Source organism: Neoarius graeffei, chromosome 2 (genome assembly GCF_027579695.1).
Source record: "Neoarius graeffei isolate fNeoGra1 chromosome 2, fNeoGra1.pri, whole genome shotgun sequence".
NCBI classification, from domain to species: Eukaryota; Metazoa; Chordata; class Actinopteri; order Siluriformes; family Ariidae; genus Neoarius; species Neoarius graeffei.
This window is the reverse complement of record NC_083570.1, coordinates 117,378,869-117,404,829: the sequence shown is the minus strand read 5'-3', so window position 1 is coordinate 117,404,829 and position 25,961 is coordinate 117,378,869. Positions and strand designations below refer to the sequence as shown.

The 25,961-nt window shown below is 42.3% G+C and overlaps 1 protein-coding gene and 1 long non-coding RNA gene across 3 annotated transcripts; one reads left to right on the top strand and one right to left on the bottom strand.

The window, feature by feature from the left end:
* Positions 1-1,725: 1,725 nt before the first annotated feature.
* Positions 1,726-8,967, top strand: LOC132875120 (uncharacterized). Of its 2 annotated transcripts, XR_009651762.1 has the most exons (4): positions 1,726-1,860; positions 6,503-6,571; positions 6,645-8,370; positions 8,565-8,967. It is a non-coding gene; the product is annotated as an uncharacterized LOC132875120 (long non-coding RNA). The 2 variants fall into 2 exon arrangements; XR_009651761.1 differs by having other exon boundaries at positions 6,503-8,370.
* A 6,965-nt stretch (positions 8,968-15,932) lies between these two features.
* On the bottom strand, positions 15,933-19,238 carry LOC132882160 (protein NYNRIN-like). Its single transcript, XM_060915427.1, has 2 exons — positions 19,067-19,238; positions 15,933-18,979 (listed from the first exon to the last, which is right to left on the bottom strand). Exon 2 carries the CDS (start codon positions 18,756-18,758, stop codon positions 16,065-16,067), a length of 2,694 nt encoding a protein of 897 aa, XP_060771410.1. The 5' UTR covers positions 18,759-18,979; positions 19,067-19,238; the 3' UTR covers positions 15,933-16,064.
* Between the last annotated feature and the right edge of the window lie 6,723 nt (positions 19,239-25,961).

The window sequence follows — 25,961 nt, the reverse complement described above, 5'->3', positions numbered from 1 at the left end:
TAACCCCCAAACTGAGAGAGTGGCTCCAGCAAATCCCAGGAACAACATCTGAAGCCTCAGTCCAGAAGAGTGCAGTCCTAGGAACATTGAAGATACTGCGCAGAACCCTCAAACTCCCAGGCCTCTGGTAGAGGACCCGAGCTTGAGGATGACATGGATACCACCCCCCCCCCCGCCGGGGGTGAGAAGGAGATTTTTTTTTGTATATATATATATATATATATATATATATATATATATATATATATATATATATATATGTACAGTGCCAGTCAAAAGTTTGGACACACCTAATTCAATGTTTTATCTTTATTTTTACTAAGTAAAAGTCACTTTATGTCTTAAAGTAATGATGAATGTTGTTTCTCTTTACTCAGTTGAGCGGTTCTTGATGGATTGATGGGTATGGATTAGTACAGTTGTGGAATAGGGTGTACTGTATTTTTATTACTTACTATTTACTGTTTGATCTCAAACACATTAAGAAGGCAAGAAACTCGTCCATTAATTACCTTTTGATGGGGCACACCTGTTAATTGAAAAGCATTCCAGGTGACTCCCTTATGAAGCTGGTGAAGATAATGTCAATAGTGTGTAAAGTGTCATCAAGATAAATGCTGGATGCTTTGAAGAATCTATTTTTTTTTGTTTTGCACATAATTTCATATATGTTCCAGATGTCATTTCATAGTTCTGATGTCTTCGGTATTGTTCTACAATCTAGAAAATCATCAAAATACAGAAAAATCTATGAAGGAGTCAGAGTGTACGAACTTTTGACTGATACTGTACACTAAAGAATTCTGGGTACAAGCATCAGCTAGCTATTGTAAATCTACAGACATTATATTTATGGCATTTATTTTCAAACAAACCCAGAGCATCCTGGGGAGCAGTTGGGGGTTAGGTGCCTTGCTCAAAGGCACTCCAGCCGTTCCTGCTGGTTCAGGGAATTGAATCAGCAACCTTTTGGTCCCAAAATGGCTTCTTTAACCATTAGGCCATGTCTTCCCCCATAGACAGACAGCTGCTGATCAGGGGGAAGTTGGGAAATACATTAACCAAAGAACCCAGGACCTTTTAATAAACAAAATAAACACACTGCCCTGCATACACTATAAATTTGTAAGGGTGGGGGGGGGGCAGTTAAGGGTTTCGTAGGATAATTATTCTGATTGTCAAGTATGAGTCAAGTTTTAGTTCTCAATGGAATTCAAGAGAGTAATATACTGGGAGAACTGGAAATGCTCGAAATTTCACTTATAGGAGCAGTGGAACAACTGAACACACACACAAGACAAAGACTGATAATGTGCTAACTGCATTAACAATAATTTGAGGGTGTGCTCACAATAAAGCTGGAGCTGCTGTGAGAGCTTGAGATATTGATGGTGTATAATTTTGGCATTTGCCTGTACTGAAGGAATTAAAGCATTACCGATAGGCTGTAAGTTTGCATCCCTGATTATTCTGTCACATGTTTGGTAGGGGCATTGTAGAACATTGACAACATGCTCTGAAATCCGACCTCCACCCTGGATTTAATCCTCTGATTGGCTGTAAATATTGACTTTAAATTTGTAATTAGAGAACAAAGTGTAATTCCAGGACACAAGTGAAAAAAAAAAAGATTTATGATGTAGCTGAATATACTGGCCACACCCCCTCAGAAAAGCAGAAGGACCTGTTGCTCATTTCCAAACCCCGCCTCTTTTTCTACCTGCAGGAAACACAAGCAGTCCTGTGACACAGCCTGTAATGTCGGCTGGTGTAATGGGCAGAACTGCCTTTTGTTCTTTTTAAACCTTTTTGATACTTTTATCCTCTGCAACACATAATAAATGTTTTTCTCTGTCCAAGGTAAGACCTGACTGTTTTTTGTAACTAAATGAGATTTGAACCTTGCCATGTTTGCTGGTGAGAAACTGGTTTTCAGAACAGGTTACAGGTTTTAATGAGCTGCTGGCTGTCATACAGGTTTACACGGGAACAGTGCCTGTAAATTCCACAGAAATGCCTTTTAAAAACTCCATAAGAGTTTATGTCCTGTATAGTTCTGAAATCTCTTTCAACAATATTTACTATTGTCCTTTTCATGAATATATTTTGAAATCTGTTTTTGTGAACTTCACTTGTTTTTTATCAACACCTTTTTGTAGCTACATTAATCAAGGTTACATGCACAGTGAAGTTATTTTCTTGTTTTTCCAGAATTGCAACTTTCAACAAATATTGGAAGTATGAAATTTCTGGCTCTTTCCCCTCTCTTAAGATGCATTTCACCAACTTTCCACACTTAGCATTTTAAATATTAATAAGCAGCACCATTTATGTCTAGGCATTAATACAGTGTTAGTAACAATAGTGCTTCATTAGCATAAAATATTTTATTATTCTAAGCTGAAATGTTGGCAACAAAATATGTATTAATCATATATATGATGGTGAGGTTTGTTATCAAGCATAAACAATGCAGTAAATAGTAAATTTTAGCTTGAAAACTAAATTGTTTACATTTAAAAATAGTTGGGGGGGGGGGGCAATCTGATCTGCAACAAGAGAAAATTTTCATTTTTAAATATACAGCGCCAGTCAAAAGTTTGGACACACCTAATTCAATGTTTTATCTTTATTTTTACTAAGTAAAAGTCACTTTATGTCTTAAAGTAATGATGAATGTTGTTTCTCTTTACTCAGTTGAGCGGTTCTTGATGGATTGATGGGTATGGATTAGTACAGTTGTGGAATAGGGCTATTTACTGTTTGATCTCAAACACATTAAGAAGGCAAGAAACTCGTCCACTAATTACCTTTTGATGGGGCACACCTGTTAATTGAAAAGCATTCCAGGTGACTCCCTTATGAAGCTGGTGAAGATAATGTCAATGGTGTGTAAAATGTCATCAGGATAAACGCTGGATACTTTGAAGAATCTAATTTTTTTTTTGTTTCACACATAATTTCATATAGGGTAAGTTCCAGATGTTATTTCATAGTTCTGATGTCTTCAGTATTGTTCTACAATCTAGAAAATCATCAAAATACAGAAAAAACCTATGAAGGAGTCAGAGTGTACAAACTTTTGACTGGTACTGTATATCCAGAATGGAAATTTAAAACTGAACATTATTGTGCATTTCAGTAACACCTCAATTACTATATGTAGTCGTAGTAATAACAACAACAACAACAATGATAATGATAATAATAATAATAATAATAATAATAATAATCAGTGCCATAAAGTACCAAATTGGAAGGGGGCTGGGCCAGATAGAGTTCAAGGGTATTGGTTAAAAACGTTTTCAACTCTTCATGATAAGATATCAGTGGAATTCAATTATATATTAAATAGTGAGAAACCAATACCAAGTTGGATATGGGAGGACTATTCTTTGTTTGAAAGACCTGGGAAAAGGGATTGCTGTGGACAACTTTCGGCCAATGTGGTGTCTACCACTTATGTCAAAATTAATAACAGGAATTATAGTTGAAAGTATGTACACATTTTGGGACACTGAAAACATATTGCCTGAAGAGCAAAATGGATACAGATGGAGGAGCAGAGCCATGAAGGATCAATTGCTAATAGATAAGGAGCAATAAGAACTTGGCAATGGCATGGGTGGATTATCAGAAGGCATATGCCCTTGTTCCCCACAGTTGGATAGTGGAGTGTCTGAGGATATTTGGAATTGCTGAGAATGTGACAGAATTCATAAAGAGAAGTATGACAACATGGAAAACACAACTAAGCTCTGCAGGGATATTGCTAAGAGAGGTGAATATAAAAAGAGGAATTTTTCAGGGGATAATCTTTCACCTCTTCCCTTTGTATTATCCATGATAGCACTTTCATTCCATCCATCCATTTTGGCATATCACTACAGTGACATGGCCACTCTGACAGCTTCAGCCATCAAAGTCTCTGGGAACATTACAGTAGTGGTTTCCCATCTACTGGATTATTATAGAGGTTTTCTCCTCTCAAGCATTCATGCACACATTCACACCTACAATCAATTTAGATTCACCAATTAGCCTAACCACATGTCTTTGGACTGTGGGGGAAACCAGAGCACCCAGAGGAAACCCACGCAGACATGGGGAGAACATGCAAACTCCACACAGAAAGCCCCCCACTGGCAAAGCTCTCAATTTACTGGTCCATCTACCTTTCCACCTTCATCTATGATCACGAGCTGTGGGTAGTGACCGAAAGAATGAGATCACAGATACAAGCAGTCTAAATGAGTTTTCTCTGCAGGGTGGCTGGGCTCTCCCTTAGAGACAGGGTGAGAAGCTTGGTCATTCAGGAGAGACTCAGAGTAGAACCGTTGCTCCTCCACATCGAAAGGAGTTAATTGAGGTGGTTCAGGCACCTTGTCAGGATGTCCCCTGGATGCCTCCCAGGGGAGGTTCTCTGGGCATACCCCACCAGGAGAAGACCCTGGGGCAGACACAGGACACATTGGAGAGATTACATCTTGCGGCTGGTTTGGGAATGCCTTGGTATTCCCCTGGAAGAGCTGGTGGAGGTGGCCGGGGAGAGGGAAGTCTCGGCTGCTCTGCTTAGGCTGCTACCCCCGCAACCTGGACCCAGATAAGCAGCAGAAAATGGATGGATGGATGGATGGATGGCTTTAATCTATGCAGCCCAGGAACAGGCATTATGCACTAATTATGTGAAATACAACATTGATCACACAGGAGATTCTCCATTGTGCAGATTGTGTGGAGCAACAGGGGAAACTGTGACCCACATAGTTAGTGCATGTACTATTTTGGCAAAGAAGAAGTACAAATGGAGGCACGACAATGTTGCACACATTGTACACTGGGAATTGTGTGGGAAGTTTGGGCTGGAGAGATCTGAAAAATGGTATGAGCACAAGCCTCAGTGCTGGAAAATGCAAGTGTGAAGCTCCTTTGGGACTTCAGTATCCAATGTGATGAAAATATCTTGGCAAGAAGACCAGATCTGATACTGGTAGATAATGAAAGAAAGCACTGCCTCTTGATTGACAGTGTAATCCCAGGAGATGACAGGGTTACGGAGAAGGAGGATGAGAAGGAAGATAAATACCAGCCCTTGAAATTTTAAATAAAGCAGATTTGGGAAATTAATAAAGTGGAAGTTATTCCAATTGTTGTTGGAGCCCTTGGTGTGGTTACAAAAAAGATCCAAAATTGGATCTCAAAGATTGGTGTTAACATTCGAACTGAGTTGCTGCAAAAGACTGCACTCTTGGGAACAGCCAGAATTTTGAGAAGAGTACTGCAAATGTAGTATGGAGTGTGAACTGCAAGACCCTTGGTCATTTGTTATGACCCACTCCTGTATATTAATTTTGATGACAAAAGATCAGTCTGAGTTTGAAGCATAATAATAATAATAATAATAATAGTCTGTGTCTATGTGTCAGCCCTGCGATGACCTGGTGAATTGTCCAGGGTGTACCCCGCCTCTTGCCTATAGTCAGCTGGGATAGGCTCCAGATTGCCTGCGACCCTGTAGCACAGGATAAGCGGCTACAGATAATGGATGGATGGATGGACAATAATAATAAGTGGCTGCACGGTGGTGTAGTGGTTAGCACTGTCACCTCACAGCAAGAAGGTCCTGGGTTTGAGCCCAGCGGCTGGTGAGGGCCTTTCTGTGTGGAGTTTGCATGTTCTCCCCATGTCTGCGTGGGTTTCCTCTGGGTGCTCCGGTTTCTCCCACAGTCCAAAGACATGCAGGTTAGGTTAATTGGTGGCTCTAAATTGACCATAGGTGTGAGTGTGAATGGTTGTTTGTCTTTGTGTCAGCCCTGTGATAACCTGGCGACTTGTCCAGGGTGTACCCCACCTCTTGCCCATAGTCAGCTGGGATAGGCTCCAGCTTGCCTGCGACCCTGTAGAACAGGATAAGCTGCTACAGATGATGGATGGATAAAAAGTTATTATTATTATTATTATTATTATTATAACACAAGCCACATGACTACATTTTTCAATAATTTAGTTTTGGCAATAATTCTGAAAATCCTGATGATTTAAAGGTTTAACAATCAGTGCAAGCAGGAATGAAGACATTGAGCTATAAAGTGCTTAATTTATATGGACAACATCTCCAGTTAAACAAACAGACAAACAAACAAACAAACATGTTCAGCACCCCCCCCCCCCCCCCCCTTTTTTTTTTCAATTACAGCCATGCCCTGAAGTCTGGCTTTGGGCAGTGACTACATTTCGGTGTGGTATGACTGCAATATTCTGCTAGAAGTGAAATGCAATGCAACAAGGAATTACATTCACTTCTTACATGGAGTCAGCATTTCATTTTTAAAAAGCTCCTGCTGACTGGTTCTCACTGAAAGTTTTGCTGTGTTGCCTGGTGGCCTCATGTCACTAATGAAAGATTTGTGTATTGCATTTCACATTTGCCCACTTAGTGTGATTGTTTTTAGCCTTTCATTGAAACTTCTCTGTATGTTTATGTATATTCTGTGTATTTTAGGGCATCAGGGACTCATGGGCAGCGTGACCTTACTCTATATTTACATCATGTGGCTGATCACTTCAGTTGGTAAATGGACAGATAATTCCTCATAATTGCCACAGAGATGCTAAAATTCATCTAGATGTTTAATTTTTTGCAGGTTCTCAGGTCATATCTGCCCAAGTGGGTTCCACAGCTGTCCTGCCCTGTGAACTGAGCAACATGTCCAAGCCGACAGTATATGTTCAGTGGCGCACTGATTCCACTGTTGTGTTTGAAAGAACGAGAAGAGGTTCATACCAGGGTGAACGATATAAAGGCCGTGTGGACGTTCCTGTGAAGCTGTTGCTTCAGGGGAATTGTTCCTTGGTGCTGAAGAATGTGTGGGTTAATGATGTTGGAGTTTACTACAGCTACCAGTTTGTGAAAAGCAGAAAGAAGTCTTTTAGTCATTTCATCCAGAGAGTCGAACTTGAAGTTTATGGTAAGTGTTTTAATTTTCATTTTGGCACATGGTTTATTTATTTATTTAAACAGCTGGCTTAAAAATAATGAATTTTGGTGAATTTAGAAACCTAGCATGAGCTGTTTTAACAAAGCTATAATAGAAATTAAATCTACACCTGCGATGTGCAGCTGCACTACAGTCAGAACTGCTGTTATAGGAAATTCATCAACACCTTCTGAACAATCAGAGGTTCAAAAGCACTGTGGTATAAATTAAGATACATGTCTTTAGCTATGATAGCATTTCCTTTTGTAGTATGTATTTTATTGCACTTGTCTTGCAGGAATTTCTGTAACTCCACATTCCACTGTCATGCAATTCATTATTCAAATTCCAATTTTCTTAGTCTCACACACACACACACACACATCTGCAATACAACATGCAGTGAAATGTTTTTTACAAAATGTCCAGTGACATTAAAAAACAGAATTTACATAAAACAGAATTTACTGTATGAGCACAGAAGTAGAAAACATTATAACAATATGATAAAGGATATAAAAGAGAGATTGTAGAAATATTAACAGGAATGGAGCGGGTGTAGGTCCAGGGTTGAGTCCGAGGTGTTGACCTGGTTTAGAGCCCGAATGGACTGTGGAAGGAAGCTCCTCATATATCTGTGTTGGCCTTCATCGTTCTGATGCCTGAGGTGCTTCACAATCTTCCCGGCTTTGGTTCAGCATCACCTGCTATAGACAGACTGCGGGTCAGGGAGCTCAGTGTGGATGGTGTGCTCGGCTGATCATACCACCCACTGGAGAGCCGCCTGTCCTGGTTAGTGCTCTTCCCAAACCAGGCTGTGATGCTTCCCATCAGGATGCTGTCAGTGGTGCAGGAGTAGAAGCTCTTTAACACCTTACTGAGCAGTTTCAAGTCCCTTGTGGTAAAGACATTGATGGGTGTGAGATGGACAAGGGTTCTTAACCAATAAGAAGCCAGAGAGAGGAAGTCATCGTGGGTGGAGCAAAAACAATACAGAACAGATCAGGACTGGGATGAGGAAACTCTGGACATGTACATGCTTCTGATCAAGAGTTATATTATGGAGTAATTTAGAAGAAGAAGAAGAAGAATAAACCTTTATTTGTCACATGCACACTTCAAGCACAGTGAAATTCATCCTCTGCATTTAACCCATCTGAAGTAGTGAACACACGCACACACACCCAGAGCAGTGGGCAGCCATACTACAGCGCCTGAGGAGCAGTCAGGGGTTAGGTACCTTGCTCAAGGGCACTTCAGCGCAAGGCCGCCCCACGTTAACCTAACTGCATGTCTTTGGAACAACATGAATTGTTGGAAAATGTACCAAAATGCTCATTTCTTTCCTTCTTTTTCTTGTTCCCTTCATCATCATAAATACCTGAAGATATCGGTAAGTAATTTAAAAAATAATAATAATTGTATCTTAATACTTTAATTTGCAACGTATAATTTTAAATACATTAACAACTTTTTTTTTGCAATTTAAAAAATAAATGTTAATACCAAAAAAGGTGAATATTATCAGATTTATTGAGTGACTATTTAATGATAAATAATTTATAACGAACTTCTGTTTCTTTGCAGATGCTGGAATGACCTACTCTCAGATAATCCTGGTTGTTTCTTTCATTTTATCTTTACTGTATTTTCTGTTCTACATTGTAAAGACCAAACTAAGAAGTGAAAATATTAAGATATTATGAATTCTGAGTTTTTGTCGCAACTGCAGTTATCGTGGTTAAGATTCTCTTTTGGCCAGTTTTATTTATTCACCTAAGCTTGAATTCCTTCTCCAGACAAATCTGGTTAAAATACAATACAAATTCAGCTAAAAATTACTTTTAGTCAGGCAGATCAGGAGAATTTGGTCTGTATGATACAATATTTTGAAGGAAGTGAGAAAAATTCATCATGCAACAGCTGTACTGATGTAATTAAAGGTTTTATAATTTATTGTAAATATTGCTTTCTTATTTATTTTTTTAACTTAAGGTATTTAAAATGTTTTAAATTTAAAATAAAATTTCTGTACCTCTGACATTTTATTATATTGGTCTCATTGTTACAAACTAACTGGTTTCTTGCTTGTCAAAGAAATATTGCAGTATGAAGTCAAGAACAGAGTTATCATAGCAGGTAACAATTTTAAATAATATTTTGTTTATAAGCATCTTCCAGGGTATGGGTACATTTCAGAATATATATTCTTAATATAAAACTATGTAATAATAGTAATATATTTTACATCAAGAAAAAAATAATAAAAATAAATTAATTTTAAAAATTAATACGCTTACAAAGGTACAAGGGGCTTTGGCCTTTGAATGTGACAAGTATTTAAATATCAATTTCATCTATAATTTATATATATATACACCAGATTAAATACAATTCTTTTATTACTCTGTGGTGCCTCTGGGGTTTTTAGGGAAACATAGATGCTCTCAGAACAGTGGAACTCTTTAGTATTTACCCGATCAGTTGTCTCTCATGTCTGAAGTTGAGTTCAGTTGAAATGTTAGCTATGAACTGTAATCAGGTAAATGCACTAATGTTTTTATGGTCTATGTTGCCTAGCTAATGATTGCTAGCATGCAAATGTTAGTGTAGCCTAATTAGCTGGAAAGTTATGAAAATAGTCATGCTGTTGAACATTGAGTGTTTAACATCACTATAAAAACGCGATTTGACAAGAAAATAAAAACATTGCTCCATACATGACCACATTGAAAGCATCTACTTTTCCTCAGGGAAACACAGACGCTTCACCTAATTCACATGAAATGAAATATGTATCCATCCATTGTCTGTGGCCATTTATCCTGTTCTACAGGGTCGCAGGCAAGCTGGAGTCTATCCCAGCTGACTATGGGCAAGAGGTGGGTACACCCTGGACAAGTCGCCAGGTTATTTATATATATATATATATATATATATATATATATATATATATATATATATATATATAAAACACACACACACACAGGGAAACATGCCACTCGTATTTTTCATAAAAGCTACATCTGGGACATGGAGAACCAAAACCGTGACAAAAATCTCCATATGTCACTGGTGAAGATACTAGCAAATTGTGTTGAAAAAATTGGGTACTTTTTGTTTAAGAATGCATCTATATAATAAAAAGAAAATCACATGTTGGTTTGAATATATGAAGTTTATCTTCTTATGTTGAAAACTCACATTTTTCATACGAAATACATCGCAGATCGGAGTGACATATTTAAATAATATTGGCTGGCTTTGAGTGGTATTGTCAGTACCACTTCTCACTACGAAGTATCATTCTGAGTTTATCCAGTCATACCAAGCCTTTCTAGTTCTTCCTGTCTCTAGTTTCTTCGACCCTTGCTATTTTCATTGCTCTGTTTGCCGATTAACCAACCCCTGCCTGCTTTTGACTTTGAGTATTGTTTTATGATTTGGCTACGTTTCCTGTTTCTTTCCCCACTCTCCCCTACACATACATTTGTAAGTGCCTGCAACCTGACAGGTATATCAGATATATTCCATTCAGCTAGCATGATATTGAATTAGTTGAAGATGAGTAGCTGAATGGAATATATCTGATATTCCATGAAAAAAGCCAGCCAATATTATTGTTATTATACATACACATTTGATGGAACAATTATAGATTCTACAAAAAGTGAAGAACAGGGGGGTAATTTACCAATATTGAATGCTGCTTCTGATCATAATACTTGTCACTGATCTAAATACTTGTCACATTCAATGTTCTGTCAATCCAGTGTATGTGTACAAAGTCAAAATTCTAACACTAAAAATGGTACAGGTCCAAAAAGCCTGAACAACAACCCAACTTATATGCAAGCTATATCCAGGTTGACAGTTCAAGTTCAAAGTTACTTTTGGTAGGAGTTAATTGTTACATTGCAGTTGTTCAAAGCAAAAGGGATTTGCTGTGTGAAGTCCACAAGTGAAGTCCTCCTGTAAAAGTCTCCATCACTTTTCCTAACCTCCAAGTAGAAGTTTGACAATATTTCTACTATTGCTCTCTTTTGCAGTTTTTCAATGTCCATTGGTATGTTTTTCTCTTGTAAATATGTGTGAAGAATATCCAGTGAAGTTTTGGTAGCTTTTTGGGTGTTCAATGCAGCTTTCTCTTTCAAAATATTTCTTCCGCTTTAAATCTTCAGCTTTTAATGAAGCAAACCTCACAGCCATGTTTGTCTACAAATTGTCAGTTACTCTCTAGTGCATAAGTTTTATGTCTCCAATGGGTCTCTTTTCTAGCTTTTCCATATATTTAATGTGGAAGCTTAAATGCATGAAGAATATCCAGTGAAGTTTTGGTAGCCTTTTGGGTGTTCAGTGTGTCTTTCTCTTTCAAGATTCTCTCTAAACATTCCACTTTTAATGAAGTGAACCTCACGGCAATGTTTGTGTACAAACTGTCACAGTCACTCGCTAGAACAGAAGTTTTACATCTCCGACGTATCTTTTTTCCAGTTTTTCGATGTCCGTTGGTATGTTTTTCTCTTGTAAATATGCATGAAGACTATATAATGAAGTTTTGGTAGCCTTTCGGGTGTTCAGCATATCTTTAGTTTCAGTTTTCAGTTTATTTATTTAGTTCTTAAAAAGAGCACTGGATTAGCCTCATCTTCCCTCTCTCCCAGCCAACAAAGAATTGATTGTGCACATGTGCAGCAGAAAAGTTTTGTCATTGGATCGTTCCATCAGCTCTGAAGTGTGATGTTGTGTTGTCTTGACAACATTCAATATTGTAACAATATTGCACACTCATTCTCCATTGGGGAGAATGGCATAATACATGGAGGACAAGCGATATGATAACAATATTGCATGCCATCAGTAAACCCACTAGAAGGAAATAGAACGTTTTTATTCCATGGAAAAAGTGGCCCCTCTGTATAATAATTCTTGATATTTCACTCTGATAACGTCACTCCCACTGTTTTCCTGCTGACTAGATGTGTGTTGTCAAAATGGCGAAGCACTTCAAAATTAAAAATCTTTTGATTAACTTGCATTTTTTTAATGTGTCCATATAATATAAAGAACATTACATGGTGGCACAAAGATATGAAGTGTATGTATTGAACTTAACTTCACTATTGAAAAATATTTCATGGGTGAGCAAAGTGAAGATAAACTTCATATCTTTGCACAATCACTGAATAGTCAAGTCTATTTGTATAGCGCTTTTAACAATAAACGTCGCAAAGCAGCTGTACAGAATTTGAACGACTTAAAATATTAACTAATTTTATCCCTAATCTATCCCCAACGAGCATGCCTGTGGTGACCGGTGGCAAGGAAAAACTCCCTCAGACAACATGAGGAAGAAATCTCGAGAGGAACCAGACTCAAAAGGGAACCCTAATGAATATCGTACATTTGTATGTGTGTGTGTGTGTGAGATATTATGGGACCAGCCAAAGCGGATCAGAGGACTGACGATACTGCCGAGCAACCTCAACACTCAGAGAATCCATCATCTGAGGCACCAGCTCAGGCCCAAGATCTTTAAGCAGGGCTCGAAATTCACGGTGGTCCGGTCGCCCGAGGCGACTTAATTTGTCATTTGGCGGGTAATTCCTGTCACTAGGCAGCCAGGCTGGCTAGTTGAAAATAAAAAATATATATGAAGCGAAGATTCAGATTCGGGCTGTGCAATATATCGAATATACTCTATATATCTCCAAAAATTCTGTGTGAGATACATAAAATTATTATATCGTAACCATCGAGTATTTTATGGTCATCTGCCGACTTGCATTTGTTTCGTGTTTGTTGCGTTTGTTTAAAACCTTTTCCAGTGGTTTTCTCCCTGTCCCTCAGGCAGTAACATGAGAGGCTGCCTAAGGGTAAAAAAAACAATAACGTCACGCACTCGCCAACCAATCCCGGGCGACATCTGAAAGGAACTTGCAGGAAGATTTTCTAGTTTTGGTCAGTGTTGCCAGATTGGGAGGTTTCGAATTCTACTTTGTGGGCGAAAAATGGCTTGGGCTGGTTGACAAAAATTGAGCGGGTCTGACGTTAGTTCGGCCGGTTTTTATCAGATGTTTATATAGTTTCACTACCACTAGAAAGCAGAGATGGGAGAGAATGTAAACACCTAAGCTGAATGATGTTCTTGAATATGCGAAGGAAATCAGGAAAAACAGCTCTCTTTGGTCAACTGAGGCAAGTCAGAGACCTAAACTGTGGGTGGTAAAAGAGAGCAACTGGACTTGCTTGAAGATTCTTGAAGCTGCTCTGTCCAGTGCGAAAGCACCCCCCTCCAACCTCACCATCCAAGAAAGGAGGGCTCTTACATTGCTTCAAAGAGACCGGAACATCACCATCCTTCCTGCTGACAAAGGGAGATGCACAGTGTTGCTAAATACAGTGGACTACCACTCCAGGATGACCAGTCTCCTCAGCGACACTACCACCTATGAAACCCTGAGGCGGGACCCCACAAGTTGCTACAAAAAGAAAGTTGTTAGCTGCCTGCAACAACTAGAAAAGGACTGTAATGGAAATTTCTAATAAACACTTCAGAACGCTTAACAGTCGTCTTTTCAGTCATTTATTAAAGTAAATCATACAAAGGTATATAAGAAAGAAAGAAAATTAAAGCATCACCTCTAGTGATGTGAGAGTACGCGCGCGCTCTCTGAGTTGTGTTTTAGTGGCTGCTATCTATTATACTCTAAAGGCATTTGCTTACTGCTTGCATCTTCACGTGATTGGCTCAAGATTTTCTATGAAGCTTTGTTAGAGCGTGCACCTGGCGTTCGGGCGGATGGGTAGTTATCAGAACTCAGGCACCCTGCTTATCACCCCCAAGGTCAGGAAAGGTGGTTACATCATGAGAAGATGCAAGCTAGGTTGAACTCAAGCACCCTGCTCATTACCACGAAGGCCACAGAAAAGCGATTACAACATAGGAAAAAACATCTTTCTCAGTATAGGCCACTTGAGCTCAACATACAGAAACACAGAGAATAATAATGTTCATCCATTAAAAATTCCCTCACATTCCCCCCTTTTTATCCTATAGGATAAATTGCTAAAGGAAAGAAAAGAACTGTACACAGTTTCAGTGATAAGAGTTCTCAGAGAGATTCGACTTAACACGTCATTGAGTGTACAGGGATAATGCTAAGGCTGTTTTTATAAGACATAGACATCTTAAATAAATGCTAGCAAGCCATATACATAGATCAGGAATAATAGAACAGGAAACAATCATAATGAAAGTGTTTTAAGTCAGGACCAATTTCATTTCAACTGTGCTGATGTCATGGAACGGTGGGTTATAGTCTTCGTGTGAGTTTGGAGGCCAGTCAGGCAAGTCATCGGAGTCTATTTTCACCATCTGGTAACCGATATTTGTCAGCTGCCTCTGAAACACAGACATACAACATTGACAGAGAACAGGGAGCAAACATAGCATCACAATCACTAAGCCCAGGACCGGTATGGTGGATAGAATTAGGGTCTTCCATCCACTAAACCAATGCCACCAGCTGTCTTTGTCTCCTCCATGTTCGTCTGCTCGTAATTGTTCAGCAACCTTGCGCATCTTGTTCAGTGCCTCAGTGATGTTACCATGATTTCCGTCGTTTTCAGGAATGTACGTACAACAGTGTTCTCCTATCATGACACACACTCCACCTTCCTTTGCCAAAAGGATGTCGAGGGCCATGCGATTCTGTGTCGTCATTAATCTGAGTGGGGTCAATTCAGTTCTCACACCCTCCATGGCCTCTATGGTTGAATTCACAAACTGCGCCAGCCTATAATGCACCACCTCAAGTTCATTCCAGAGTTGTGTTATCCCGTACTGTGGAAACAGTGCCTGAAAGAATTTCTTCACCTTGGGTTGCAGCTGATGTTCCGGAGGAGGAAAATCATCGCCGACACTTCTGCGTCGTCTGCCACTCGTCTCAGGGGTTGCTATTATTAGGTGGGCATCTAATTGGATCAGAGCACACGTGCCTTTCCAATCTACCGGAAGAAAGTTATACACATAGTGACCACACTTCCACTGCCAGCCTGGGTAATAGAAGGTTGGACCCGCTAACTGAGTTAGATTCCCTCCTGGTCCTAAGTCACTTCCTGTTATCGCTTTTCTGCCTTGCTTGTACAGAGTGCCACTTCGTCCTGTGCAAGTCACATTTGGATTTGGGACTGAACCCTGCACAGTGCAAATGGTTGAACACCTAGTTTCCTTGACCTTCCCTACGAGGTTTGAGTTTGGATCACCCTTTCGCCCTGCGCATAAGGTATAATTTATCCCCTTTCCTAATTCATTTACACTAATTTCTACCCTTGGGTCATCTCCCCCACCTTGATACATGACACTACAGTCTTCTACATCATTGCAGACAGCTTCCATCACAGCTCGCCATGCTTGCGCAGTGTCTTCATCCGTTGTGTTGGCGATCTCGAACACGAATGGTTGTGTAACGGTGTGTGGCAGAGTTGAGCAAACTAGACAATTTGACCTGTTAGCTTGTTTAGCTGTGAAATTAGCATACTGCCAATACAAATTATGAGTTGGATGTCTCCCTCGTCTTGATTCTGTGTCAGTCTGGGTTCCCTGTATCGACCACCACACGAATCCTCCCATGAGCCCCATTAGGATCAAGATACTCAGGCCCACAACTGGACCTAGTTTATAATGATTTACCCCCTTCATTTTGTGTTAACTAGGTCTCCGAGTTAACCCTTGCCCTTCTTGACGTGTATTGGTGCTCAGAGGGCGAGCATGCCCTATCAGCCCTCGTCCCACCTCACCGGAGCTTGGAGAAACTCGGGACTTCTGAAACGAGTTTTACTGACTAGATACTAAATACTCTTCTCTATTGAGGGTGCAACAGCGTAACTGTGCTGTCACGCTCAGTCCCGTGGAACTTGCTCGCCACGTGGTTTAGATCAAAGCAGGAAAGCGGTCATGTAGGGCACCTTCTGAATGACAATCGCTTACCTCTCCTCCTGAGTCTCGGGTTACCACTTGTCCCACCTTATGGTTGGGGTTCTGTCCTCAGATGTACTTAATTAACACTTCTTTCTCCTCGAGCTTTAGTCAGCATCTGGGTCACTTAGGCCTTCTTTTCCCTCCTGCTTAGCCGGTTCAGGAACCCTCCTGCAGTGGCTAGTGTGGATCCACGTCACTCTGCCTGTGACTTTCACTGCCGTTGGGGTCGTGAGCAGGACCTGGAATGGGCCGTTCCACCGTGGCTTGTTCCACTTGGTTCGTCGGAAATCCTTCACCACGATCCAATCCCCTGGTTGTAGATCGTGCAGAGGTCCCTCAGCGGGTTTGGGAAGTGCTTCTTTTACCTGTTTGTGGATAGATTTCAAAGCAGAGGACAACGTTGCACAGTAATTCAACATTGCATCATCACACAGTGTGGTGTCCGGCAGTGTTCCTTGAGCTAGCCCTATCCCCGTGTTGGGTACTCGTCCAAACAGAATTTCGAATGGGCTTAACCCATGTTTAGGCCTAGTTTGCATCCTCATTTGTGTGAGTGCTACAGGGAGGACCTTTGTCCATCCTAGCCCTGTTTCTGCACAAGCTTTGCTTAGTTTATTTTTAAGTGACCCATTTTCCCTCTCTACTGCTCCCGCACTGGCAGGATGATAGGCACAATGTTGTTTCAGGTCTATCCCTAGGAATGCTCCTATTTTCTTTAGGGCTGCATTAACAAAGGGTGTTCCATTGTCACTTGAGATTTTGCTAGGTATACCCCACCTAGGAATTACATCTCTCAGGAGTGCTTTGACTACTGCCTCTGAGTCTTGTTTAGCTGTGGGGAATACTTCTACCCATTTTGAAAACATGTCAACTATTACCAGGCAGTACCTTTTCCCTTCACTAGGTGTCAGTTCAATAAAGTCCATTTGGAGGTGATCAAATGGTTTGTCTGGTATTGGGTGTGCTGCTTGAGTTAGTCTGATACCTTGACCTGCATTATGTTGTGCACATATCAAGCATTGCTTGCAAAATTTTGCAGCATAATTTGAAAACCCCTTTGTGAACCATCTCTTTGTTACTTCTGCTACCATCCCCCCTTTTGACACATGGGTGAGCCCATGTGCCAATTTTGCATAGAAAGGGAACATGTATTTTGGTAGACAGGGACGGCCCGAGGGACAAACCCAGACCGAGTTTGCAAGGATACAGCCTGCCTGTTTCCAGACTCGTCTCTCGTCCTGGGTGGCAGTGCTCTGAAGGTCCGCTAGCTGTAAACAAGGGGTAGAAACCTGAGGAAAGGCAAGGTTAGAGGGTGAACTGGAAGCCGAGGCTGCACACTTAGCTGCCACGTCCGCCCTGGCATTCCCTTGAGACACAAGATCAGTATTGTTAGTATGGGCAGCACACTTACACACAGCAATAGCTCTAGGGAGTAGAACAGCATCCAACAACTCAGAGACCAATTTATGATGTGCAATGGGAGATCCTGTGCTAGTGAGAAAATTTCTATGTTTCCAAATGGTGCCAAAATCGTGCACAACGCCAAATGCATACCTACTGTCCGTAAAAATATTGACAGATTGCCCTGCCGCCAATTTGCATGCCTCAATGAGGGCACAGAGCTCTGCAGCCTGCGCCGACAGGTTCGAGGGCAGACGTGACGCCTTGAGGACCTCGTGATCTGAGACTACGGCAAAACCTACTTTGTTCTTTCCCGTCTCTGGGTCTCTGGAGGCTGAACCATCCACATAGAGGATCATGTCTGGATTTTCCAAAGGGTCGCTCTTTAAGTCTGCCCTGGGGGAACAAAAATCGTTAGTGAGAGCAACACAGTCATGTGGCTCTCCATCGTCCTCTGTAGGGAGAAGAGAGGCAGGATTCAGAACAGTACAACGTTTCACAGTGATGTTAGGCATATCAAGTATGACTGTGTTATACTTCAACCATCTCTGTGCTGACAAATGTGACGTCTTTTTCTCCAACAGAAGCAGGGAGACAGCATGTGGGACCAAAAGGGTGAGGTTAGAATACCCCACAATATTTCTGGAGGCAGTTACCGCCTTTTCAGCTGCAGCAACTGCACGCAGGCAAACAGGAAGTCCAGCCGCCACTGGATCCAGCCTGCTGGAGAAGTAAGCTACAGGTCTCAATCTATCCCCGTGTTTCTGCAAAAGAACAGAGGTCATAAAGCCCTTCTTTTCATCTACAGTTTGAACAAATGGTTTATTGGGATCAGGCAGTCCCAGTGTGGGTGTGGTCTGCAGGGCGCCTTTTAGGGCCAGGAATGCTTCTTCAGCTTCTGGTGTCCATACGACAGGTGATGAAGCAGTGAGGGACGAACCGTGCACGAGCTCTCTCACTGGACTTTCCAGGATGGAATAATTCGGAATGAATGCTCTGCAATAGGAACACATACCCAAAAATGACAAAACTTGTTTCACAGTGATCGGCTTGGGAATTTTCTGAATAGCTGAGACTCTGTCCGCAGACAGCGTTTTTCCCTCCCCTGTGATATCATGCCCCAAGAAATGCACCTTCTGTTTTGCAAACTGTAATTTTGTGAGGCTAGCCTTATGACCTTCCTTAGCGAGGTGTCGCAGTAGCATTATGGTGTCATCCTCACATTGAGCTTTAGTTGGGGCACAAATCATTAAATCGTCAACATACTGCAGCAAAGCTGATCTCGGTGACAAAGTTAACGAAGCGAGGCTGTCTCTAAGGCACTGGTTGTATATGGTTGGGGACTCACAGTAACCCTGGCACAAACGAGTGAAAGTGTATGGACGACCATCATACATAAAGGCAAACCAATACTGGCTGTCTTTATGTATAGGAATAGAAAAGAACGCATTTGCTAGATCCACCACTGAAAACCACTTACTGTCAGCGGGCACCTGGCCCAAAATGGTGTATGGGTTAGGGACGTCAGGTGCGCGCGGAACAACCGCAGCATTGACTGCTTGCAGATCTTGGACAAACCTCCACTCATCGGGCTGAGACGATTTTCTTGCCTTCTTAACTGGAAAAATAGGAGTGCGCACTGGAGAGTCCGGGCAAGGGACAATTACACCTGCCTTCAGCAACGAATCAAAGACTGGTTTTATACCTGCAATTGCTTCTGGTTTGAGTGGATACTGGGTCTGCCTAGGCCTGAAATCCGATTTGGGGGTGATCACCACTGGTTCAGCATTCTTTATTAGGCCCACATCATGTTTACCCTTTGCCCAAACGGAATTTGGAACTCCCGCCAATTTGGGGTGCACCTCTGCTGGAGTTATGCCTGTGGAAGCAGAGACAAACAGGCCACTACGGCTGGGGTCTCCAGGACCCTGGTCATCAGTGGCTAGTATTACGCTGCGCTTAACATGCACACACACAGCCTGACTTTGCTTGTAGACCCCAAGCCTTTGACAAAACAACACACTAGGGTCCTCTGTTCGGGACCATTCATTGTCATTGGCTGCACACTTCTTGACCCACTTCCCCACGTCTCTCCAATGGGCGGCTCGCGGTTTTGCTAATGAGACATGGGGTATAGAATCAATGATGTCAAAGAAATCATGTTGGCAGCAGTCAACCTCAGAGTCCTCTGTTCTGAGGCCATGCATAACATGTTTGAGAACACTGCGATTAGCATTGATGCAGCTGTTTGGACAACGAGTAAAATGGACCTGCACAGCACAATAATGTTTAGACCAATATGTAGTTTTGAGGGTCAATCTTTCACACGTGTGGGGGTCTGCAAACCAAGTCTTTTCAAACTCTACATCTTGCCCTTGGTGAACATGTGCTGTACAATGCAAATCTTCCTCTTTCATATAATCTGTGTCAACTGATGAGGTGTTCAAGCGTGCGAGCTGTACAAGGTGTTTTGGAGTTTGTGTGAGCTGATCTGAGCAGAGCCGCCAGACATACACATACAGGGGGCTTCCAAACCCATACTGCACACCGCACATTTCACTTACTTCAATGGTTAGCCCATCTGGAGTGGACATGAGATTTACTCCTAATTTGCACATTAAATCACGTGCTAACAAATTTACTGGACATGTATGTGAGATGAGAAATGAGTGGGACGTAACTATTCCTCCCTCGCTTTCACACGGGAGGTTGACTGAGAAAGTTTCGGTTACAGGTCGTCCTGAGATGCCCATTGTCTGAATAGAATTTGAGCTGAGCGGTGGGTCTACTGGAAGTACCCCATGTTGTATCACTGAGTGTGCTGCTCCAGAATCTACTAAAAAGGTTAACACATGCCCACACACAGTGAGGGGCATACAAGGGAGTTTAGAAAAGGGAGTAGTTGTGTATTTTAACAAACTTAATGCAACTTCAGGTGTATTTATTTGGACTGGTATATCGGGCGTTTCTGTGTAATCTTGCTGTTGCATGCAGGTGCTGCTACTAATGTGTTTAACGTTATGTGAATGCTCCTGTCTATGTGTATGTGTATCATCAGGTGTGTGTGTGTTACCTCCCCTGTTCTCTGTGTGGGGCCCGTTCCCGGAGTCCGCCCATCAGTCTGCTTTGCTGTACTCCTCACAAGGCTTCTGGCTGCTTCTGTGGAGACAATTTCGAGCAATGTGTCCCTTCCGATTGCAGTTGTAGCAGGTTACGCCTTTAATCCAGGACGGGTCGCCCCAGGTCATCCTGCCTCGGCCCCTACCTCGACCTCTTCCTCTTCCTCCTTCTCCAGGCTGAACCGTCTGGAAAAGAGTGAGAGTGGCGGCGTGTAGGTCTTGGTCTCTTTGTGTCGACTTTGTCTTCTCCTTCTCCTTCAGCAGCTTTTCTGCATGCACAGCGTACTGCTCGATCTTGGTGAGACTGGTGGTTTCCCACAGGAGACAGAGCTGCTTTACTAACTTGGCCACTGCTGGATCCATACCGCTCATGAAACTGTTCCGCAGGTGCGCTTCCCAGACCTCAGGAGTGCCTTCCACTCCAGCCAGGGTCGCGGGTCTGGTCAGGCCACTGTGTTTCTCATGCACAGCAGTGAGACGGGTGAGAAATGCTGACACCCCTTCTCCATCTTCTTGCTTACACATACTGATCTTAGTCATGTCTATGTTCAAAGGAAAAGCACTATCCAGACGAGCACAGAGAGCAGTGATGGTATCTCTATACTCACTATTGCCAACTGCACTCCAGTCTGGTGTAGTCATTCGCTGGTCAGCTTCCGGCCAATCTTTGGAAACTTTGCTCCAATCTATACCCATCTTGACCATGAGTAGGCGGCGAAGTTCATGGGTGGTCGGTCGGAATTCTCTGCAAAATATCAACAGCTCATTACCAAATGTCTTTCCTCCTACCTCTCTCACATTGGGAAGAGAAGCCATGCTTTCCTTCATGTCCGCTGTCGTCCAGGGTCTGTGGACTAAAAGCACGCCACCAGCTCCAGCCACTTCCACCATTGGAAGATGAAGGACTTCAGACTTTAGATTATGGCCTTGTGGACCCACTGGTGAGCACGTGGTCAGGTCCAGGAGAGTATCTTTTCCATCGCCATATGTAAGACCGGATCTCGTGTGTGATGGAGAAGCGAGGGGAGGTGCTGATGCTGGAGGCGGCTGGTAGGCTGGAGGAGATTCCAGAGGCTCAGTTTTTCCCTTCGTCTCAACTTCTCCCCTTCTCTGTGGGTGAGGCGCTTGTGGGAATGATGCTCCGCCTTGCTGAAGAGGCAGTGTGTGTTGGGGTGGTGGGGCAGACTCCAGGTCAGGGTCCATCTGAAATTTCAAACACTGAGAAGAGGGTGAGAGCCCTGCCTGTCGTTTCTCTCTTTTGTACTCTCTCTTAAGTGTTTCTTCTTTCCATGCAGAAAACGCCCTCCAGTCCCCTAAGAACTTAACATTATCTGCAGACTCTTCTTTTTCCTTCTGTTTCAACTTTTCTTCTAACTGTCCTATCTGCCTGGGACTAAAACTGCCCTTCTCAGGGAATCCTAAGTCCTTTACCCATATGTCAAACTGTGCCAAACAATCCTCGCCATACGAGGTTTTCATAAACTGGATGCTTGGGCTGTCATAGGAACAGCCACTTCTTACTATAGCACATGTAGCTTCAGGCTTACCTGCTCCTTCCTTTCCTTTCTCTAACTTGCTGCTTCTGTTCCCCATTGTACACTGTTATATTAATAGGCTGTGACAACAGCGGCTGAGTTTCTTTATCAGGATCACAAAAAGAACAGGTTGGACTATGTCCAAAAATGCGACACAATAATCTTTTAGGTGTGTTCTTATTAGTAAACAATTTATCTGACATTTGCCTTAAACCAAAGTACAGTAGGTATCATTTAACACAACAACCTCAAAGACAACTCGCGCATGTGTACAAAATCTGTTTCTCTGTTTCAGAATTTGGAGGAGGACAGTACTCTGTTAATTCATCAATATTTTGCGTGCACACCGGTGTGTCTTTGCGTTTTCGCCATCGAACCTCTCTATCCCGTTCCCCAGACGGGCCAGTTGTTCACACAGAACAAAGGGAGCAAGATTCAATTCCCACGAATCGCTGAACGTGAATCCGTCGAAACACGCACCCGTACTTCCCCTCCTCAAGTAGGCGAGCGATTACCCAGTCGTCACTTAGGCGGATAATTCTCTTACACAACCCAATAAACTACTCGCAGTTTATTGTCTCAAAATTGTGTTTTATCCGTTGTCTGCAAACATATTGATGGTACCACAGGTTAGCAGTCCTCCTGAGCTCGGACAAACTTCTGTCCGTCTCTTATATCATTTTAAATACTGTTTCCACTAATTTCTTTACACAAGAATGCAAAGTTATCACTTACTGGTTCGGTGAGCCCTGACGGTCTGGTCTCTCGTCCGAGTTCTCAGCTCCACACCGTAGCCTTGGGAGTGTTCCGTCGTCCGAGGATCAGACGCATAGGGCCCACCCAGGGGACGCCAAATTGTAATGGAAATTTCTAATAAACACTTCAGAACGCTTAACAGTCGTCTTTTCAGTCATTTATTAAAGTAAATCATACAAAGGTATATAAGAAAGAAAGAAAATTAAAGCATCACCTCTAGTGATGTGAGAGTACGCGCGCGCTCTCTGAGTTGTGTTTTAGTGGCTGCTATCTATTATACTCTAAAGGCATTTGCTTACTGCTTGCATCTTCACGTGATTGGCTCAAGATTTTCTATGAAGCTTTGTTAGAGCGTGCACCTGGCGTTCGGGCGGATGGGTAGTTATCAGAACTCAGGCACCCTGCTTATCACCCCCAAGGTCAGGAAAGGTGGTTACATCATGAGAAGATGCAAGCTAGGTTGAACTCAAGCACCCTGCTCATTACCACGAAGGCCACAGAAAAGCGATTACAACATAGGAAAAAACATCTTTCTCAGTATAGGCCACTTGAGCTCAACATACAGAAACACAGAGAATAATAATGTTCATCCATTAAAAATTCCCTCACAAGGACCAAGCCATCAACCAATCTCTGTACTACAGATTGTACCCTGGGGAAGCCGTTCCTCTCATATACGTACTTCCCAAGATTCACAAGGAAGGAGCTTCACTCAGACCTATCATCAGCAGTATAAACTCTGTTACTTACAACATTGCCAAACACCTGGCCACCATCCTGGCTCCTCTCATTGGGAATACACCACATCACGTCAAGAACTCCCAAGATTTTGCTACTAAAGTTGCAGACCTCAAACTAGATGCAGATGAAACCATGGTTTCCTACGACGTCACTTCTCTGTTCACCTGCATTCCCACCACAGAAGCAGTTGAATCTGTTAGAAAACGACTCCTTCGGGACAGCACCTTATTGGATAGAACGAACCTCACCACGGACCAGATTTGCACCCTGCTTGACCTCTGCCTGACTACCACTTATTTCCAGTTTAATGAAAGTTTCTACAGACAGAAGCATGGATGCACCATGGGCTCACCGGTATCCCCTATTGTGGCCAATCTTTACATGGAGGAAGTGGAACATAAAGCTTTGACCACTTTTTCAGGAGTTGCTCCCAGCCACTGGTTCAGATATGTGGATGACACCTGGGTTAAAATCAAAACCCATGAGGTGGAAGCCTTCTCTAAGTACATCAATGCAGTGGATATTAACATCAACTTCACTCGGGAGGACGTCAGTGGGAATAATCTAGCCTTCTTGGATTGTGATGTACACATTAGACAAGACAGAAGCCTGAGCATCGAGGTCTACCGGAAACCCCCACACACAGACCAGTACCTACTCTTTGACTCTCACCACCCACTGGAACACAAATTGGGGGTCATTAGGACCTTGCAACACAGGGCTCAGAATATCCCTACAACAATAGAGAGAAAAGAGAAGGAGCAGAATCACATCAAGAAAGCACTTCAGAACTGCGGGTATCCCAACTGGTCTTTCCTCAAGAGCAGAAAAAGGAACAGAACAGACAAGGAGGATAACAGGAACAAACGCAAGAACATTGTCATTCCCTACATTTCTGGTCTATCTGAGAAACTCAGGAGGATCTTCTACAAACACAACATTCCGGTACATTTCAGACCCAGTAACACTCTGAAGCAGAAACTGGTCCACCCTAAGGACAGAATACCCAGACAGAAACAGGACAACGTAGTGTATGCCATTCAGTGCAGTGAGGAATGCACGGACTCGTATATTGGGGAAACAAAGCAACCGCTTCACAGGCGCATGGCTCAACACAGGAGAGCCAGTTCCTCAGGCCAGGACTCTGCGGTCTACCTTCATCTTAACAACAAAGGACACTCATTTCAGGATTGCAACGTACGCATTTTAGCCAGAGAGGATCGTTGGTATGAGCGAGGAGTTAAAGAAGCCATTTTTGTCAACCTGGAACGGCCATCACTGAACAGAGGTGGGGGTCTAAGACATCATTTATCAGCCACCTACAATGCAGTCCTTGGCACACTTCCCAGACAACTGAATGCACACCAAAACCCAGCTGTTTTCAGTCAGTGCATTTACATGCACATAGAGAAAATCGAATTTCTGTCGTTGCTCGACTGAAATCAAAGTTCTAAATGCCATGGAAACACCTTAGCTAGGCTGAAATCAAACCGAACTTGATTTCTCGTAATCGAGCTACACAACCTAGATTATGCGATTTTAGCCAAACTACTTAGTGCATGTATACCCTATCGAGCTACATAGTCGAGCTACTTACTTCAGCACTGCCCCTTCCGGAAGTGACGAGTGATGAGACCACAAGCGGGAAACGCAACAGCCTCGGTCGGCATGACAACAAATCATGACAACGGCATGAATCTTTTATTTTTGTGGCATTGTTTGCACTGTTAAAATTTAGCTCACTTACTGTATCACCAAATACATCTGTACAGCTGTTGCATAGCTGTGAATTGGGTACATAAACAAGTCATTGTATTTGTGTGTGTGTGTGTGTGTGTGTATATATATGTCCAACATCTGAAGAATGTCAATAAAAACAAAACAATTGAACTTTGTTGTGTGTTTATTAAGACATAAGTTTAATTGTAAGCAAAAAAAATTTTTTTTGTAAGCAAAAAATGGACTTTAGAAAAATATACAATTGTGCAAAATAAGTTGTCTTACAAAACAATGGTCTGCGCAGGACAGTTTGTAGCCATACAGTCTGTTAGAGCAAGCCTAATAGCTTGAGCACGGAACTTGTCAACACGGAACTGCCAGATTGGGCGGTTTTAAGTGCATTTTGGCAGATTTGAACATGTTTTGGGCTGGAAAACGTCAGCAGTATCTGGCAGCACTGCTGATAACTTTGTTTATACTCTTGAATAGCTCTTCTTCATGACGACAACCGGACGTGTACCAACACGATGGGGCGTGTAGCGCCACCTGTGGCTCGGGTGCACAATGTACCTCACACAATAGCTCGATTTCCTTGTGTGCATGTAGGATTGGATTTCTCTGGCACCCCTGCTGGGACCCTTAGCTCGATTACCGACAGCAGCTCGATTTGGATGTGCATGTAAATGCACTGAGTGACTCACAGGAGGACAGAGAGAATCAGCATTCCATT

What these genes read in the sequence shown, in the direction of transcription:
- LOC132882160 (XM_060915427.1), bottom strand. Translation starts at nt 18,758, where the DNA reads ATGTATGATGGTCGTCCATACACTTTCACTCGTTTGTGCCAGGGTTAC.